General features: G+C 38.2%; 1 protein-coding gene across 15 annotated transcripts in view; it reads left to right on the top strand.

Annotated features, from left to right (window-relative positions):
* Positions 1-20,720, top strand: part of BBS9 (Bardet-Biedl syndrome 9) — a 468,999-nt gene that overhangs the window by 392,473 nt on the left and 55,806 nt on the right. For all 15 annotated transcript variants that reach the window (XR_002481520.1, XM_021709169.1, XM_021709171.1 and 12 more), the window contains one exon: positions 11,586-11,808. Coding sequence is in view for 14 of the 15 variants with exons in the window: in XM_021709169.1 (XP_021564844.1) it covers positions 11,586-11,808 (223 nt within the window). In the remaining variant the exon portion in view is untranslated. The remainder of the gene's footprint in view (positions 1-11,585; positions 11,809-20,720) is intronic.

Here is a 20,720-nt window from a genome sequence, read left to right on the forward strand (position 1 = left end):
TCCTGTGTATAGATATTAAAAGATAGAGTACTACAAATAAATACTCATATATATGTTCATTTACATATGCCCATAATTCAATTCAGTAAACACAAAAATGTTCAATCTTACCAATGATGAATATATGCAAGTGAAAACAACTGCTAGTTATGCTTCACCTATATTGATTTAGCCAAATCTGTTAATAAATGGTACTGACAGACACATAGTGAAATAGACATACCCACCTATTTCTGATTTAGTCTCCAGAGAGTCATCTAGGAAAACATGGGTCATAAAGCTAATCCTATACTTGGCACCAGTAATCTAAGTTAATGCACTAAAAGTAATAAACTAAAATCCATTTAATACCATATGTTTTTGTTTAGAATTGTGAAATACTGCAAGCAACCTAAATGCTAACAGTTGAAAAATATGAACTATGGTATATCATTTGAATAGAATATTATGTCAGACTAGGGTTCAAACCCCCCCCCCCCCTTTTTTTTTATGAGTTGGAGTCTCACTCTGTCGCCCAGACTGGAGTGCAGTGGCTGCTCCCAGGCACCGCAGCCTCGATCTGCTGGGCTCCAGCGATCCTTCCGCCTCAGCCTTCCAGGTAACTGGAACTACAGGCACGCGCAACCATGCCCGGCTAATTTTTGTTTTGTTGTAGAGATGAGGTCTCGCCAAGTTGCCCAGGCAGGTCTCGAACCCGTGGGCTCAGGCAATCCACTCACCTCAGCCTCCCAAGGTGCGGGATTACAGGCTGAGCCACCGAGCCCAGCCAAACCCCTTTTCGAATAAATACTTACCTAGCTCTGTGTCCTTAGGTGAGTTGTGGGACTCTGAGCATTGGTTTATTTATCTGTATGGTGGTGAACTAGGCTATACACTGTGGACTGGTTCTGCTTTGAAGAGAGGTGAGGTGGCCATTCAGATTTTATGTCAGCTTGCTTTCTTTTTATGTTCTTACTGAACCAGTCGGCAAATGATACGGAGGAGGAACACAGTATTGAGAAAGTGGGTGAACTTAGGCCTCCAGTGCCATCTTCATGAAGACATGACTGGAGCTTGATGGAAAGCACAGTCTGTAGAGTGATGACCAGCCAACTCAGAGGTGCTCAGAACCAGAGTCCCTCTGCCTTTCCCAGGGTTAGGCTGGGAGCTATTACACAGACAATTTTTTTCTACATTTCAGGCATACCTTTCCTGTACTTTTTTTTTTTAATCCACAGAATCTAACCTTCATTAGCTTTGGCTGTGACCTACCCTAAATGACTTACTGTGACAATAGTCCTGCATGATGCATTAATTGATCAAAACACATCCATTCCAGGGATTTGCCAATTTTTCCTGACTTCATTGTAGTGCTTGGCATAGGCTAGTAATCTAAGCATGTGTATCTCAGTAACAAAGCATAGCATGGTTTTTTCTATCTGCTGATATCTTCTTGTCTTACACCTTAGCTTGGCTTTTGCTTTGTGAGAAGATATGGAATTGTTGTCATTCTTCAGTCATGAATATTTGCTTCACTAACTTCAACTTTATAGTTCCAACTGCTGTATTTCCACACCTTTCTGATTGCACAATAACTTTTTTGTTCAATGACAAGTCATAGTGTAGTTTTTAAAGATTTTTTTTTTTTTTGAGTTGGAGTCTCACTCCATTGCCCAGGCTGGAGTGCAGTGGCTCACGCACGGAGCTCACTTACGGCCACCCCAGCGTCAACCCGCTGGGCTCTGGCTATCCTTCCGCCTCAGCTTTCCAAGTAGCCGGAACTATAGGCATGTCACGCCCAGCTAATTTTTGATTTATTGTAGAGAGGAGGTCTTGCCAAGTTGCCTGGACTGGTCTTGAATTCATGGGCCCAGGCAATCTACTCGCCTTCACCTCCCAAAGTACTGAGATTACAAGCTGAGCCACCGAACCTGGCCTAAAGATATTTTAAATGGCAGTTAATTCAACAGGAGAGTATGAATATTGCACACACATCAGTGGAAGTCACATGATCTGGACAGCTAAGGTAAAGGCTCTACATATCCAGGCAATGACAGCTATAGTGACCAGAACCTGGGAGCCAGCAGTTGTAAGATACCAATGACTAGAAGGCTCCATCCTACTTCAGAGATATTAAAATGAAGGGGGAGAAATGTCCTAAAATTGATGGAACATATTTGTAAGCACAGAGTAAAATAATTATAATTATAGTCTTTTATTTATTGAGGGAATTTGTGAATGGTTTGAATTGGGAACAGGAAGTTACAGAAAAAGGCAAGGCCTTGACTTTCCATGTTGGAGTAGGCGTTTTTGACCAGAAGTACACTTCATATGCAGTAAATAGGAAAAATCTTGCCAGTTGTTGCTATTTGGAGAGAAAGCCATATATAAACAGTGAGAAGTAATAGAGGCTGAGTCTCTATTGCTATCATTTTTATTCAGGCAGATTGCATAACATAGTTATGAAATCTAAGCTTAGAGCTCACTGACAAGTAATTTGTGAGAACCGCGGGAACGCAGATCTCTCCCACCGCAGTGAATAAGAATTTGCGGATGAAATTACTGGTATTGTTAGCAGGAATATGTTTCACTTTTTGCATTTGGAGTGGTGAAGCTTTCCAGATTCCTATGAAATAAAATCTAATTTCTATGGTTTAATGGCAGCGATTAGTTGCTTTCTAACCTATTGCATCTGAATTCAAGGTTATAAACATTTCCATATAGTTTTTAGCAATCTCAGAACCAAGTTCAATAAGCTTCACTAGTTAGACAATTTCTCTGTTTTTTAAGGAAAAAAAGGGGAGAAATGAAGCACAAGATTGGATGTCCTCCCACAATTCAAGGGAATGTAAGAAAAATTAACTTTTGTTGAGCATTATTATATTCTAGGCATTGACCAAAGACTTTTCACATGTTATCTCATTTAATGCTCACTATATCCCTTTGAAGTAGGAGGTTGTAGCAGATGTTTTGGGGGTCCTACCCATATCTCTTCACCTCTCACCATTCCTGAAAGCTCCCACCTGCTGATACCTGCAGTGTTTTACCTGAGAACTTTCCCTGTTTGGCAGAAGCTGTTTACACCATGCTCAGCCAGTGACTGATGTGATGGTAGAGTAATACACCAGCTCCCTCATCCCTCAGGGAAAGTGTGAGACATGTTATACTCTACCTCCCAGAGAGAGTCCTTCCAGCAGGATTGAGCATCAGTTGCCTATAATTGTACCTGCTCAGTACCATACCCTTTATTGCCATTGCTCCCTTTTCCTTCTCACCTTCTCACTCCCCATTGGCACTTCTTGGATCAGCTCTCAAGTAAACTGGTGCTCATATTCTTGTTTCAGGACTATTAGTTCCAATTTTCAGATGGGGAAATATGCCCATGGTCCCACATCCAGAAAATAAGAGGCAAGATTTGAACCCAAACCAAGGGGCCTCACAAAAATGAACAATCCGAGTCAATGCGTAACTTGGGACCAAGTGATCATACTGAATTTTTACTCTTCTCCAATTTGACTACTTTAACAAGGATACATGTGGATTTATGTTTTATACTTATGTGTACCTGTGCTAGATTCCGTACCAGAAAATGCTGGCAAATTTAATCAACTTGTGGTTGATTGTGGTATGGATAAACATAACCCTTCATCAATAATTACTATACAGTTTTTAGATTTATGCTGTTGTACTACTGTTATCTTGGCTTGATCACTGTGGAACATTAACACTAACATTGAATGATGTGCAACTCAGTCATTTCAGATACAGTTTTAGGTACTTTTCCTCCAGAGCTGATTTCTCTTTGAAGAAACCAGTGGATGAACATTTCTGGAGCTGTTTCATATCCATTGGTGGTCCTGATCAAGAAAGAAATAGGTAGCTACTTCTTAAAATAGTGCAGCTTCTGAGTGATCTTGAAAAATCCAAACTAATTAAAGGGAGGAGGGACTAACAGAAAAAAAAAAATTCTGTACTGCTTTAAACTTAAATCAGTGGTTTCCTGTATTTTTGGACATTTTCTTTCTGAGTTTGATCATTCCTTGTTCAAGATTGTTAAGAAGTACAACATTGTCTGGGGAGGAGTTGATGTCTTTCATTTACTCATGTGGTTCTTCTCTTGTCCCTAGCATCAATAAAGATTCTCCTAGACTCCATCAGATATATGGACAGTTAGTAGTCTGTGACCCTGTGTGTCTTATGATGATTTGATAATAGGAGTGGCTGCTCCAAATATTCTCAATAATGAGAGCCTGCAATGAGTGTCTGTAATTCAGGTTCACCAGAATCAAGTCTGGCCATTGTTATGCTTACAGAAACCATGGTAGCCGAAGGTCTTTGCCAGATACCAGTCTTAGTAGTCTATGAATGTGCTCAGAGCTTTGGTAGTCTCTTCTAAAAGTTTGGCCCAACCAAACTTTGCCAGATACCAGTCTTAGTAGTCTATGAATGTGCTCAGGTCTTTGCCAGATACCAGTCTTAGTAGTCTATGAATGTGCTCAGAGCTTTGGTAGTCTCTTCTAAAAGTTTGGCCCAACCAAACTCGAACAGATCATTGCGCTTTTTTTATTATGCAATAAAATCTCATTTCATTATATTGATTATTCACTTGGATACAGAAGCCAATTTAAATTTTAGTTCTGTGAATATGTTAATTGTGACCATAGATTTTCTATGGGATGAACTATTTTCTAAAACTCAGTGTAGTAAAAAGAGCCTGAGCATATCGGATAACAATAGACTGAAAGACAAATGTAATGAAATGGGAAAGAAGGGCTCTGTAGCCTCGTGATTAAGAGCACGGAATTTACAGCCATATAATCCTGCATCCCATTATACCTCCTACTTTTAATAATTGTGTTATTTTCAGTCAAATACCTTATATCTAGAGCCTCAGTTAGAAATTACAACACCCACCTCATAGGGTAGTAGAGAGAATTAACTGAAATAATATTTAAAAATTTCTCAGCACATTTTCTAGCACATAAGATGTCTTAAATAGTTTTTACTCTTGTTGCTGTTATTCCTGCTTCTGTTATTATTCAAGTAAACCAGCACAGAAACCTTTCACTTTTAGAGAGAACTCTCATAAGTAAAAATAGTAGCATGGAATTAACTACTTACAATTGGTAAATAATATCTCATCAAATCATAACAAGCACCAGGAAAGGTTGTTGTCCTGGTTTTTACTGATTTGGAAAATAAGACTCAGAGAACTAAAGTAATTTTCCCAGAGACATAAAGCTTATGCTTAAAGCTTATATTTTCCTAGAGAAATAAAGCTACAATTCAACCTAGGTCTTCTGACTTCTAATCCATTGCACTTTTTTGTAGCCCATACTGCCTCTTTTATGGAATATATAAGCAAGTATGAGTTGTGGTGTGAGATGGTGAGTAGGTGAAAGCTCAGTGCTGTGTATTAGGCTACTAGCTAATGACCTTGTGGGGGAAAGCAGCTTCAAATGTGGAGCTCATCTTTCCCGGACCTCAATTGTCCCCTGGATCTTGACCTGATAATTTTTCACTATCTTGTTACCTTTCCTGTACCTTCAAAGAAATGATTTTTATGTACTTTTAAAAGTTATTCTCAGTGGGAAAATTGGACCAAATGATCTAATCTATCATCACCAGAAATCTTCTTTATCAATTTGATTTCCCATCTTAATTTTTTGTAAGTTGCTTCTGGATAGTGCAGATGACTGGAAGCTTTCATGACTTTAATGTCTAGTCAAAGTAATTGGTTCCACCAGACATGATGAATATTTTGTTTTGTTTTTAAACCATTATGGCTATTCAGGATTCAGTTTTATAGTAACTCAGGTAATCTATTTTGTGTTCCTCTCTCTGAAGCATTGGGGTCATAATAGGACTACAGGTCAAATGTAAGTTTTTTGGCAAAACATAAGCTAAGAAGAAGGATCAGAGTAGGTTGGTGTAAAGCAACTTTGTGTTTTCTGCTTGTACTGCAGTGAAACTCTGTATAAGTCTCTTAGCTGTTGTTTCAGAGAGGTTTTACATTTTCATCTAATAGGAAGTAATATGCTTGATTTTTCACAAAGTGATATGGGTAAGCTCACTCCCTGGTCTACTTTTGGTTGAAACCTTAATTTGATTCTTATAGCTTTTGAATCATGACAAAGAGATAGAGAGCTCCAAAAGTACAACAGAGTACTTCAGTGTTAAATAAAGAATGATATTGAGAAATGAGAGTCAGTGGTTTACATGTCAATTTTTCTTCATGTTATTAGTGATAAGTTCAAAAAGTTAAAGTTGATTTTTTCAATGCTTTATTTTATAAAAACTATTGAATATGATTTTAAACTTAAGATGCCAAATAGATCTTACACCTTGGTTTCATTTTTATTGTATTTTACTTTATTTTATATTCAAAGAGCTGTTCTATTTTTCAGAAGTGAATAGCTCAACATTTTGAGCCCTCTTTACACTACAGGGAGATTCACTGAATACAATCTTTTATTTGGAAGTAATCTGAACCCAGATAAATCCTGAAAATTTCCCATACCTTCCAAAATATATAATCCACAACTAAGGTACAAAGTTTTATTTGTACTTAGGTTTACCATGGCCCTTCATTTCATTATTTTTAGCATATCTTGACTAAGTATAATCTGATGCAATATAATACAATACAAAGTAGTAATAACCATAAAGTTCTGTGGATTGATTATAAATATGAAGGACTTCATTGTGAATCATTTACATCTGTTTAAGAGGAAATTTCTTTCCCTTTTATATAGTTTGTTTTTAAGATAAATTAATATGATGTAAAGATTTTTTTCTCCTTCAAATATATAATGCAAGACAGGCCATTTCTGAACGTCTTCTCAACTGAAACCCGGGTTCTGGCCACACAATCTCGAATAGAGATTAGCAAATAGCTTCTTTAGACACATCTCTGTTTTTTACCTTTTCTTTTTCCCATAGAGTAAACTGTGTGTGCATTTGGTAATAAATGCTGCCATGACATTTTGGAGTTTTTCCCTATACCACTATAGTTAAGGATGTGGTACTGTTTCTATTATAATATAAGTTTTCTGGAGTTCATAATTTACTTTTAAAAAGTTTAAGGATGTCACTTTGAGCATTGTATTTCAATGGTGTACTTCTAGTCTCTATTTTTTTAAAAAGTAGAAGTGAATATATTTTCTTATTTCATAGTATCCTCTACTTAAGATTTTAGAGTGCATTACCACTCATGTAAGATTGGCATAGTGAACAGTTTTATTCTTGTTTTACAAAGATGTCAGATGTACCCCAAAGAGATTAAGTGGGTAATCTAAGGTGTCACATAGTGAAGGGGCAGTTGAGGTGAGTGAGGTTAAGTCAGAATTCAGAAGCCTAGGGGTAACTGTCTTCAGCTCAGATGTTTTGATTCACACGGGGCATGGGAATACTCTTTTTGTTTATTTTTTCCCTTTGGTTACTTTAGTTGACGCCCTAAGGAATTATCTTCACAAACTTAATCAAACTTTCTGCTTCATACTGTTTCTGATAAGCCATTTGCTTGGTGCTAGCGTTTAGGACTGGTGACTAGGGGAGACTAGCAGGGTAGGTAGGGCAGAACATTCAGAAACTCAGCCTCAGCAGCTTGTCCTCTGGGTAGCAAATCGCATAGCTCAATCAGGAGGAGCAGACTAGGTGAGGCCAGGGCTTTGAACTTAAAGAACTGACAGAAACAGTGCACACCGGAGCATCACACTGGTACACAAAGGCATCTGGGGCCAGCATAGAGTGTAGGGGCCTCTACACTCATGTAGAAGCAGAGAACTGGGAAGCCATGTTGGGTGATGCCCACAGCAGGCAACTTGACATTGGAGAAGGCAGGGAGCAGGCAGCAGGCCTCAGCCACTGGGTCCAGTTCCTTGGAAGGGGTCTGGCAGGGCCAAGGCATCTATCTTTCAAGCAGTGACATCTTAAGCAGGCTCCCAAAGCAAGGGCTCAAGTGGAGGATTACGACAAAAATGAAGTTGCTATAATGGGTAGAGCCAGGGTCTTGGAAATGAAGGAAAACCCAATTATCAATACTAGACTAGACAAAGTAAATATACCCCTCAAACCCAATGAATAAGTTAATTTCCAATACTAGCAAGGGCTGAGAGGAAAGTAAAATAAAGTATCGTGTATGTTTAAATCAATCCTTCCTTCCTCCCTCCCTTCTTCTCTCCCTCTCCCTCTTTCCCTCTCTTCCTCTTTTCCTGCCTACCTTTCTTCTACTTCATACCTGCTGCTTTTTCCTTAAAGCCATACACAGGTCAGCTAGGACTTTAGAGTTAAGCTATGAATTTAAAAACTATAACAAAAATCAGTTCTCACTGAAAAGCGTATTCCTAGTTCCCTTTCCAGACATTTTTAGTGCTATTTTCCCAAATTAAGATTTTCTTATACTCTCACAATATGAGAAAAAATATTAGTATGACTGATAGTCATCTTTAAATAATAAAGGTTAGACAAGAGCTTGTGGTATGTATGTCTATTTAGACATTACAACTGAACATTAGACTTAGCAATTTGAGGGCTGTGAACAAAGATAATGAACTCAATCAGCAAAAAAGTGATTGAAGTAGCTTAAGAAAACTTTCACTTCAGAGGTTCTTCTTTTGTTTCTTAAATAATTCTTTTTATTTTTATTTGAATTTATGTAGCAATTCAGGCCCTCTAAATAACTGTATTTGGGTAGTAGTCTTTCTGAAGTATTGACATCAGCTTATTATGTTAAAGAAAAATTCATGCCAAATACCTAAACATGACATGGTTTTTCACTTGATCTGCGAGTTGGCAGTAGGAAAAGAAATTTTGTATTAACTAAATGCCATATCTACTTAAACTATCTAATATGCTACTGTAATCTATTTAAGAGTAGAGTAGATGGCTTAGATGAAGGCTATAAATGAGAAAGAATCATTTTAATGCTGAAATAACCATAGAGGATGCAAATTATATTCAAACAATCTTTCCTTCTTGTACTCCAAAGATCTTTGTCAGTGGCCCCAGTTGAAAATATGTCCTCTCCAATGATGTTTGAGTTACTATTTTGTCTTAATTTAACTCTTCCCGTTATTATTGACATACAAAATCTATTTCAGATATTTGTCTGGTTTAGATTGTGGTAGTAGTAGAGAGGTGTCTTTGTAATAAGTGGTGGTTTTTTCTTCTTTAGTAGTTTGGGACAGGAAGCTGATCTTACAGTCTTTGTGGTCTCTTGAAAGGATTTTCAAGACTATGTTAAAATAATTTATTTACTTCCTAATTTTCCTAGAAACATCTATAGTGAGCTAATAGAAATGGGTCAATAGAGTAAAAAGTCCTGAATAACCGAGCATGGCAATCAGTGAGAAGTGAATACATGCAGAGTCTGCACTTTGGTCTGAAGGACCTGCTGCATAAGCCAGAAGGGAGAAACATGGCAAGCATGGAAAAGGCCTGGGGCCCAGGCCTCTGTGCACTTGTGTGAATCAAGAATTTTGCAGCTGCCAAGAGAGGAGAGGTGACCAGAGACCAGGCAGACAGGTGGAATTCCCAGAAAAAGGGAGAGAGACCTTTGTTCTATCTGTACTCCCTAACCCAACCCAGTGTCTTGGGGTCAGTTTGGGGTTCTCTACTTAGCTGTATAAATTTGTGAGTGTTTAAAATTGGAGCTTATTCAGAGAACAGTGGTCAGAATTGAGAAAAAACTTGAAACCATGTTTATAGAAGGAAGAACTAGAGGGACTGGGATGTTTATTCTGCAGAAGAGGGTACAGAATTGCTGTCTTCACAGATATAAAGGGCTGTCATGTAGAAGAGAGGTTAGATTTATTCTGCATGTTTCTGGAGGGTGGAATAAGGGCCAGTGCAGCAGATTTTGGCTCAGTGGAGGAACAGCCTTCTGCTGCTTATACATGCCCCTGAAATGAGTGAACTGCCTCAGAAAGTAGTAATTTGGGGTCTTGAAGACTGCCATGTCTAGGCAGATGGTTGCTATTGTATAATGGGTCCTGGGAAAATCCCATGAGACTGAACTTAAAGATCTCCAAAGCTCTTTCAACTCTAAGATCCTGTTTTTATATCTCACCATCTCTCTGTCCAGCAAGGATGTGTCTTGACTACCCTGTATATACCAAGCACAGTGCATCGGCATGGAAAAAATCCAGAAACTCTTATGGGAAATCCAGACATGTAAACAGCGATCATGGCAATGTGAGAAGTGCTGTGATAAATCTGGATGCATGAGATCTCAGAGGCTCATGTGGTCCTTGAATGGCAGTACCTGAGTCGAGTTATAAGTGGGAGTTGGCCAGGTAAAGAGGAGAGACAGGGAATTGCAGCATGAGCGCCGACAGTGTGCAGGGTCCTGAGGGAGAAAGCATGTGGGTGTGGGCAGATGGGAAGAGGATGCAGCAGAGCAGGAGTTGGAGTAGGAAGTGCCTTAAATGCGAAACTGAGCATTGAGTTTTAGGAGTTGAAGCTTGCATATTTGACAGGTGGCTCAAATTATAAGACTGAGGATGAAGTGAGGGCTTCCAGAGACATCTGCTCCCTGACTCTCAGGTTTCTTGCCTCTGACATAAGGATCTTGGCCTATTCTGCAAAATTCATTGAGTAACTAGCTTTATAATTTCACTTTGATTGTCAGTCCCATGGTACTCTGGGTCTTTCCAGCCTGTAGTTACAAATGGAGTTACAATGAGAGTAACACCCAGATTTCACTCACACTTCCCTATTGTGCTGCTTAGGACCTCCAGATCCCCATGAAGATCTTACCCAGTTATCTCTGGAATCCCCTGGGGATGCCTAATGACAGCTCCTGACGTGACTGCTCTTGCTTCATGTTGCTAGTATTTTCTGAACCCACTTGGGGGTGATGCTTACTCATGCCAGTAACAGTGCTAAGGTGACACTGCACTTCTTTGGGTTTTTACTGCAGCACCACCACATTGTTTCCAACAAAAGTGGTTTGCTTCCATTGTGACTTTGTGTCACTTATGGTCACCCGGACTGTGAGGCAGGAGTAAGTAGACCCTTGTGTCTCATACAATCCCTCTTGAAATAGCTCCTTTTTTTCTGCCTGTAGCCCCAAGGCTATGGGACCAGTAACTGAGAAAGACACCAAGGCTTTCTCTCCATTCCAGTTTCCACCAAGATATCCAACATTCTTCCCTGCCCTGCCTAGCCCTCAACAGAAAGATAAGAGAAAACAAACTACAATCCTGGCAGCTTTACTTGTCAGATCATCAAACAGACCTATGCCTGAGATTGTTCTTGTTGTTACTCATTACTTTATGCCTGGCTCAGGGATAAATTCTTCTCATATATCACCAACCCCTTGGTGGTACAGACTATTGATATCCTTATTTGTAGGTGAGGATGAAGCTAAGAGAAATTAAGTAACTTCCTCAAGGGCAAACAGATGACAGAACTAGAATTCCAAACCAGCCCATGCTGGAATATTCCAGACATCATGCTCTTCACAAGTCTCCAAAACTTGAACATAACCACTCAATAATTTATATAATGAGTGAAGGGCCCAATCAAGTTATAATTATTACCACTGTTATGGATATACTCATATGTTATCTTTGCATAAATTCAAAATTGGCCTTTGTATCCAGGGTTGGGAAGAAACGGTGGATGCCGCCATTTCCCATCTTTTGAAGACTTGCCTGTCAAAGAGTTCGAAGGAGCAGGCTTTGAACCTCAACAGCCAACTGGACATACCCAAAGACACAAGCCGACTGAAGAAGCATATCACCTTGCTCTGCGATAGATTAGCCAAAGGTGGCCGTCTCTGCTTAAGTACTGACACAGCAACCCCACAGACCATGGTCATGCCAGGTAAGAGCTCCATCCACGCTCCCTAAACATAATCACACTTTTTCCAAATTAAAGGAATGTGCCTGTGGTTGTATTTGGGTTTAAATTTCATATTAAAGTGATGATAGTCAAGAAAATTGCTTTTGCGTTTCCCCTCAGATATCCCAGAGTAACCACTTGGATAAATATTCTTGGGGTATTTGCTTGCTAGAAAGTTCTAAAATGGTATGTCTGCCCTTTCCCCCCCGCCCGCTTTTAAGTATATGATCCATTGTGTTTTGCTTCCATCCAATACAAAGTAGAATAGAGGACAAAATTATTTTTAAGGAAAAGTTTTACTAAATGTGATCTCACAATACTATATTTCATAAATATAAATAGCATGATAGATAGCTAATGTAATCCAGTCTCTTCTGCTGTTTGTTTGGATTGTGGTCATCGGAATAAGGGGAAGCGACAAAGGAAAAGACTGGGGTCAGAGACATGAGCAGGCCTCAGGGCTGAGGCACAAATGGCCAGAGTGAAGAGTCAACTTGCCCCTGCATGGGCATCCAGATCTGTCCTTCCCATGGACAGAGGAGCTGAGCAGTCAATTATGCTGCACTTGGGTCTCCTAGAGGCAGCAGTTCTCAGTCCTGTTTCCCTCTTTCTAGCCTCTCTATGGCAGCAGCAAGATGCATAACATAAATGAATTGATTAAATGCAGCAGCTGTAGCGTCTATTTCCTCCTAAAGCAAAGGCCATTGTGTGGGAAGAGTTATGGTTTTCTCTTCTTCCTTCTTATGTGCCCTTTGTTTACTCCCCCAATTCCCATGCTGATGCTCTCGCCATTGCTTCCTTTTCACCCACAATCAGCATTCCTACAAGTAAAAAGGAATGCAAGTGAAATCATAAAAAGATAAACATGGAGACAGCTTAGTATAATCTAATAAGCACAGGCTCTGGAGACAGACCAATGCTTGGATCCTGCCTCTTTCCCTTACTACTTATGTGTCCCTTGGTATGTTACTTACCTCTCCAGAGTCTTGGTTCTTCCTTTAGAAAGTGAGTGTGATATTGCTTGCCTTGTTGCTGGGGCCTTATGTATTTGTAAAGCACCTAACACAATGCTTGGAACAGAGACACACTCAAAAAATTCAAGCTTTAATTATTACCATTGTTATGGATATACAAGTGGGGACCACCCCCCAAAAAAATCTCAGAATTTATTTACAAAAAAAATTTTTTTTTGAGTTGGAGTCTCACTCTGTCACCCAGGCTGGAGTGCCGTGACACAACTCACGGCCACTCCACCATTGACCTGCTGGGCTCTGGTGATCCTTCCACCTCAGCCTTCCAAGCAATCGGAACTACAGGTGCACGTTACCGTGCCCGGCTAATTTTTTTTTATTTATTATAGAGACAAGGTCTCGCCAAGTTGCCCGGGCTGATCTTGAACCCACGGGCTCAGGCAATCTACTTGCTTCGGCCTTCCAAAGTGCTGGGATTACAGGCTGAGCCACTGAGCCAGGCCTATAAAAAATTGTGTATATATTCTTACATATTTAAACTACAGTCATCTTTAAAGTACTCTCTGTTTGATGCAATACTCCTTTCAGGATGCTTTTTCCACTGCTCAAAATGGTTTTTGAACTCTCCTATTTTGATGCCTTTTAGTGCTTCTGCTGTTTTTTGTTTCACCCCTTCCACACAGGCAAAACTTTGTTCATCTGGGGAAACAAAAAATTGTTCAGGATGAGATAAGGTGAATAGAGAGAGCGAGGCACAGGGGTCATGCCATTTTTTGGTCAAAAACTGCTGAACACTCAGTACAGTGTGGGCAGGTATGCTCATTAAGCACCCATCATGAAATGGGCAAATGCATTGAAAGAATCTCCAAAAAAAATTCACTGTAGCCAAAGGCAGCCTCTCACAACAATGCTAGCTGGTACACTATGGGTTCCTAGAACAATTACCAAATGGGAGAAGCCAGTATTCCAAGGGGCCTGCCCTCCAAAAGATAATTCCAGGATCATATGTATGATTCAGCCTCTAAATTTGGGGGTGGGAAAATAGCTGGTTAGGAGTTATGGATTCTATATTCTATGATTTGAATATTTTTTATCTTAACTACATATAAATAGAATCCAACCTTTATTCCAGAAGAATGTTTCTTATTTGACCTTTTAGAATAGAAAAACCTTTTCACAGAGAGAGGGTCTGACATTGTTTGCCTTTATTTAGGGCCTCTTCATCTTGCCCTTGTAACATCCTCCTAATTGGTACTTTGGCTTTCACTCACCTATCTTCTGTCTTCTGTTACAAGGTCATTTTCCTAAGAAATATTTAGGCTTAATGAGGTAGTAAATGAAAAATATTCATTATAATCGGCAATCAGTGTATGGTTCTTTCCTGCTGCCCACGGGAAAAACAAAGAAGACTTGTAAAAAGGACAGGTATATAAAAGAGAAAATTCGAAGAGGTATGGGATAGGCCCACCTGGTAAGCTGGTTACCTGTCAATTAAGGCTGCTTTTGTGCTGGGTTCTCTCCCCAGGTCCCTATCTGAGCCTCCCTGTCCAGGGATTCTCAAATCCCTTAGTCTAAAATGACTAAATTTTCACTTAAATAACTAGACTAGTAAATAACTTCAGGGTTGTGTTATCTAGGGTATGATACATTAAAGCCCTCAATGATAAATTTTTGAATGTATGGAAGGAAGCGGAAGAGGAAAGGAGGAAAAGAAGGAAGGGAAGAAGAAATGAAGAAAGATGGAAAATTTGTGTGTTCAGAGCCCAGGGGGCTGTAAGCCAGGTTCGTGCTTCTTGTGCCTGGTCTGAGTTTGTTCTATTGGAGGGTTGAGGCTGTGTGTATTGTATTTCACTGTCACAGTTGTAATGACTTACTTTTACTTATAGATGACCCACTTTGTGAATCTGTGACTGAGTGTCTGTCCCTCCCACTTGTGTTGGTCTAATTATGATAGTGCATTTTTTAAATCGTTAAATCAGTGCTCTTTGTCATTAACATGCTAAATTAATGCCTATAATACCTTCTTCCCGAGAACTCAAATTTTTCACACATGTTATCTCTGTCCTTAGCACATTTTTGAGGTAGAAGAGGCATGTAGAATTATGGCTGTTTTACAAATAGAAAATGGAGGCAAGAAAATCAAAATATCTTGCCCGGAGTTACGTGGTTACCGGAAGGGTTAGGTCTAGAATCCAAACCTCCCAGCCCGCTGTGCTTCCCTCTAGACCACACAGACCACAGCAGTTCAAATACATTTCTAGCCAGAGCCTCATTCTGTGTAAGCTATTCTTGATTTGGCTTTTTCTTCCCCCCATTTGAATTAGCCTAGTAGTGTGAAAGGAAAAGGGCAGAAATAGTTTCATGCAATTCTTTTGCTGTAAGAAATATATGAAAGATTTATCTTATGTTTTTTGTACTTAATTTTCATGATCGCCATAGGTGACACGATACCATTACCATTATCATGAGATAATGGTATCTGTGAGGAATTATTTCTGCTTCAAACCTGTAATTGTGCATTTTACAATCTTTGGTTTCACTATTATTGTTGTATCAGAATATATGAAGGTAAGGTATATTAAAAAGGATTGGATTATTGAACACAGAATCATGCAAGCATTTTTCACAGACATGATCTTTTAAAAAATCTGGACAGGAACCTAGAAATCATCTGGTTCACGTCCCTTATTTAACAGCTGAGGTAACGAAGGTGAAGTGACTAAGTGGTTAGTGTTAAAAGGCAGGAGTGTGTGTCATTTTGCCATGTTCCCTATTAAATTGCAGATGGATAAACATCTCAGAATAAAAACCCCTTGATCTTTTCTAGCCTCATGACTTTATGAACCCAGTGCCTTGGATGTGCCCTTTCTTTGCTCCAGAGAAGGCCACGATGATAACATCCTCCCTAGTGTCCAGAGTTTGGAAATCTTTCCCACTGGAAATTACCTTATGAACTACTTTGCCTCACATTTCTCCTGCTTGCCTTTATCAACTCCTATCAGGTTTTCCTTTAACTTTTTCTGGGTGAATTTTCTTTTTTTATTGCAGAACCATCCAACTTCTCTTTCTTTCATCTGCAACTCTGGTATTAACATCTTTCTGCTGGAGAATATGTTGTGTAAGGAATCTACTTTCATTAAATATCTATTTTCCCATCTCAGCTTTATACTTTCTACTCTGAGAGCAGGAGTCACAGAGGTGACTGCTTCTGGTGACTGGTTTTAAGATCCAGGAGATATTTTCTAAAAATCTGAATGTGAATGAGTTAGTTGTCTATCTGGCCTTCTCATACGTGTATGTTACCTGCTTTGTCCCTGCAGGTACCTGGGACTGAAAGACCTGCCTTAGTTTACTGGAGGCCTCCTTTTTATAACCTCAGTGCCTAGGACAATATTTTAATAGCCTTGATTGCTGCAGAAATTTGAATCTCTCAAGCATATAAGCAAAACTTAATACATAGATGACTATGTATTAATACATGTATGAGTGAGCCTAACTCATGATATTTGGAAACTGATCATTTTAACCTCATAAACACTGGGGCTTTTATCACCTCTTTGTGGTGTTTTTTAAAACTTAATTTCATCTAGGTGCTGCTTTGCCCATCAATAAGCAGTATAGGTAAGTGATGGTCCATCAGATGGAAGCTGGGAGAGGAATGGTGTAGGACCCACAGCAGGACTGGCAGAGAAAACTGGACAAGGAGAAAGAGCTTAAAGACGATCCAGGCTGATCAAATGCCTCAAGTGAATATTCTCTTCATGTGACCAAATGAGTCAGAAGTCATAATGGGCCATAGCTTCAGCTGTATTTTCTTTGGCACTGCCAGATTTCTGGGCCAAAAGGAAGCCAAGAAGTTCTTTTTCCCTTCTCTTGGCTTCCTTTTCATAGATATGGATCAAGAATTTATTATTTTGAGATGTGATATGAACCACCCAGGAATTAGTATTTTTTACATCTTTATTATATTAAATAAATTGGGAACATACAGAATATAAGTCTGAATAAAATATCTAGTCTGTCCTCTGTGGAGGTATATTTGAAACACCCACTTTTTTAGTATTTTAAACTTGATATAATGACCTTTTATCTTAAGGGTTTGATGTTATTTTGAGCCTTTTTCCAAATGAACCTTTTCAACAGAATTTAAATTTTATCCTGTGAGGGTCTCACTTAGATGCCTGAACATTTGATGTTTACTTTCATGTTGTTAGTATGATTTAACTGTTGGTTTTACACTTTAAAGTTTTATAAGTTTGAAGTCTTTAATGAAATTTGAATGAATTTAATATGGGAAAGGCCTCAGGAAAAATTCCTAAATGGTTCTGAGCCTGATTTTCCTGCAGAGAATACAATACTTTGTCTTTACATTAAACATACACATACACACAGTGAGTTCTAAAATGGGAAAATGCTATTGTGAAGTGGACTTTGGCGTCAAAAGCACATGTGTTCCAGAGCTAGCTTGGCCCTTTACCAGTTATATGACATGGAACAAGTTGCTTAGCCTGTCTACTTTTTCGTTTTCTCAACTATAAATAGGAATAATAATGGTACTTTATTATAGAGTTGTTGGCCAAATTAAATATAGAAGTACATGGAAAATGCTTAGCAAGTACCTGACACATAGCAAATTCTCACTAATAAACACTAATGTAAAATCTCAAATGTACTTGGGAGAACTTGACAAAAGCATTCTAGAATTCAATTAGAAAAATAAATTTTAAGATTAGACAGGAAGTTTTTAAAAAGAAGAGTATAAATTTGTCATTTCAGATGATTCATTATAAAGTAACATTTGAACGACAATGGTGTATACTCAAATTTGACCTTATTAGCACCTTTGCAAAGAATGCCCTTTATAAGAAAAAATATTCCAAGGCGTGATCTGTTTTCTTAGCAGTCTTTCTTAATCCTTTGATATGTAAGTCATTTTCTTCAGAAACATCTATCATGTCATCATTCTTTTCCTCATTGTCAACTGGACTGACTGCCAGATTTTCCCTGGTCACTGCCTTACATGTATCAGTAGCAATTCTCCAATGGCACTTTAACTGTATTAAATCCAGCATAATTTGCAAGATTTGTAGTTTTCCTCTTTAACCAATTTATGGTGCATTTGCAATAATTTCCTATAGTCAGTGATGGATTAGCCAATAAAATGTTGATAGCAAGCAGGGATCATCTAGTGTTAAATGCTGAAAGATATTTAAGTAGAGACTAATTTGATAAGGGGTCAGTTAGTTTTTGAGTGAATATCTTTGTGTTATGCTTTTGCTTTTCTATGATTACGGCAAATTAGGATAGTTAAAATTTCCTTAAGTAGTAAGATCGGCCCCTTTTCCTTCAATACGTATGTAAGAACTTAGAATGGGCTAACCCTGACTCTGACTGCATGTGCTAATGTGGCATTTCAAAGCAATAAAGAGAGAGGACCAGATGAATTAGTTTAAAAATGGTATTGGAAGCTGGCCAACCATTTGGAGAAAACAAATAGTTTGATTTCTTAGCTCATCCCATATGCCACAGTACATTTCAGACAAGAGGTTTAAATACCCCCCCACACACGAAATCACAAAAATCACAGAAGGAAATAAAGGTGGATGCATAGATATGGAAGCAATATGCTTTTTCACATAGGTCAGCAAAGCTTCAGTTATATACGTCTCAAAATTTCATCCAGAAGGATATAAACCAAGGTGTGTGTTAATGGTAATTATCCCTGAGTGGTAGAGTTACAGATGGTGCCTCGTTCTCCTCTTAGTCTTTCTCTTCATATTTTTTCTATATTTTCTAAAAGTGACATATATAACTTTTGTAAAAAGGCCCTGTGATAGAACCAAAAGGAAAACAACTTTATAATTGTATAAGAAATAACAAGGGCCAATTTCATAAATCAGGAAAAAAAATTTTTCCCAAAAGGATATAAGTTATTAAAGGACAATGACTATGTGTTTATGGGACTTGTTTATATTTCAGTTCTGATATACTAACCCTGTTCCTTTGCAGGACTCTACAGAAATGTGTGCAGCTGGTTTATGGATTCTGTCTCCTTCCCATCTTTACAGTTCCTCTTGAGCATAGAACAAGTCATTCAAGTTATTGATCTCTGAGTAATGTTTCACTTTCTCAGAGTGACTTCATAATTGCTAAAGCTGGTGAATACTTTGTATACAATTCACTTTACTATTTTGAAACATTTTACCAGAGACCCTTTACTTCTTAGGACATTCTCATTCCTTGGCTTTTCTTTTAATACTGGAAACTATTTCTATCCCTTTCAAGCCTGTCTTTTCTAGGCTTCATAGTGTCTTGTTCCTTTTTCTGTGTCTTGACTACTGATGTTCCATCTTCATGCTGCCCTGGACAATCTCGTCCAACTACCACTTGAATTCCATGTACTTCTAGGTCTGTACCTTCTTATTGGTCTCTCTTTCAAGATCCACGTCTCCACCAATATCCCACAGTCCTCTCTTCCACATATCCGAGTGGAGCTCACTTCCTTCTATGTGTCTGATCTCAGTGGATGACGTTACCTAATGCCCAAGTCAGGAGCCTTGGAAACAACCTTGACCCTCTGTTTCCCTTACTCCCATGTTCAATCAATCACTAAGACCTAATGGTGATACTTCCCAAATATATCTTTCATTGTCCACGTTGCTATTACCTAACACCCTTATCTCTTATCCAGACTATCAAAATGTCCAATCAATAACCTCCTTGTGTTAAGATTCCTCCTTTATTTTTAGTGCTACCACAAAAAAATTTCCATGATTTTTCATAACAGTATTATAGCCAAACAGTAGAAATAATCCAAATTTCCATCAAATGATGGGTGGATAAAACATATGTGGTATACCCATACAATTAAATATTCTTTAGCAGCAAAAATAAGAGTACTTAATCATGCTGCGACATAGGTGAACTTTGAAAACGTTATGCAGAGCAAAAGAAGCCAGTCACACAAGACCACATATTATATAATTCCATTCATATAAGATGCCCAGAATAGGCAAATTTAAGGAGATAGAAAGCATTTTAATAGTTGCCTAGGGCTAGGGCTGAGGGAATAAGGAGTGATAGCTAGTGGGTACAGAGTTTCCTTTTGGGTGAGAAAAATATTATGAAATTAGATTGTGGTGATGTGAATACACTAACAACCACTGAATATATTTTAAAAGAGTACTTTATATAATATGTGAATTATATATCAATAAAGTTGTTTAAAAACAACTCATATTTTTTAGTATAAAGATAAAACGTGTTCTTTATATAAATTTAGAAAACTCAGATGGACAAAAAGAAGGAAATTTAAAATCATCAATAATCTAACCACTTTGAAATAGGTACAAATCCAATTAGATATAAATTTCTGTATGTGTGTGTGTACACATACACACACACACGCATATGTTGGTATCTATATCCTTCTAGTCTTCTTGTATATGTGTACTTCTGTCTTATAAAATTTGGATCATACTGTACCTACTGTTTTATAATTCATTTTTAAGTTTTTCATTAATTATTTCATTATTAAATAGTATACATTGTTTTAATAGCTACATACTTAACCAGGCAGTAGACAAACTGTTTCTAATATTGGTATGATACACAATTATTTAATGAATATTCTTGTAGCTAAGTCTGCATGCATCTTGATGAATTTATACTTTTTCAAGAATATGAGATTTTTTTTCCAAATATGGATCTAGTTATGCTACTTTCCTGCTTTAAAAGATTTTACAGTTCCCCATCATATTATGTTGAAATTTCTAAAACTTAAATATAATGTTCTTTACTAAGTAGATCACATTATCCTTCTAGTTATATATCCTATACTTTCTTCCTTAAGACCCTTTACTAATATTGAACTATTCTGTATTCTCCAAGTACTTTCCAAGTGTCTGTGCCCCTTAGCATGTA

Source organism: Carlito syrichta, unplaced genomic scaffold, assembly GCF_000164805.1.
Source record: "Carlito syrichta isolate Samal-C Ts95f unplaced genomic scaffold, Tarsius_syrichta-2.0.1 Scaffold169078, whole genome shotgun sequence".
NCBI classification, from domain to species: Eukaryota; Metazoa; Chordata; class Mammalia; order Primates; family Tarsiidae; genus Carlito; species Carlito syrichta.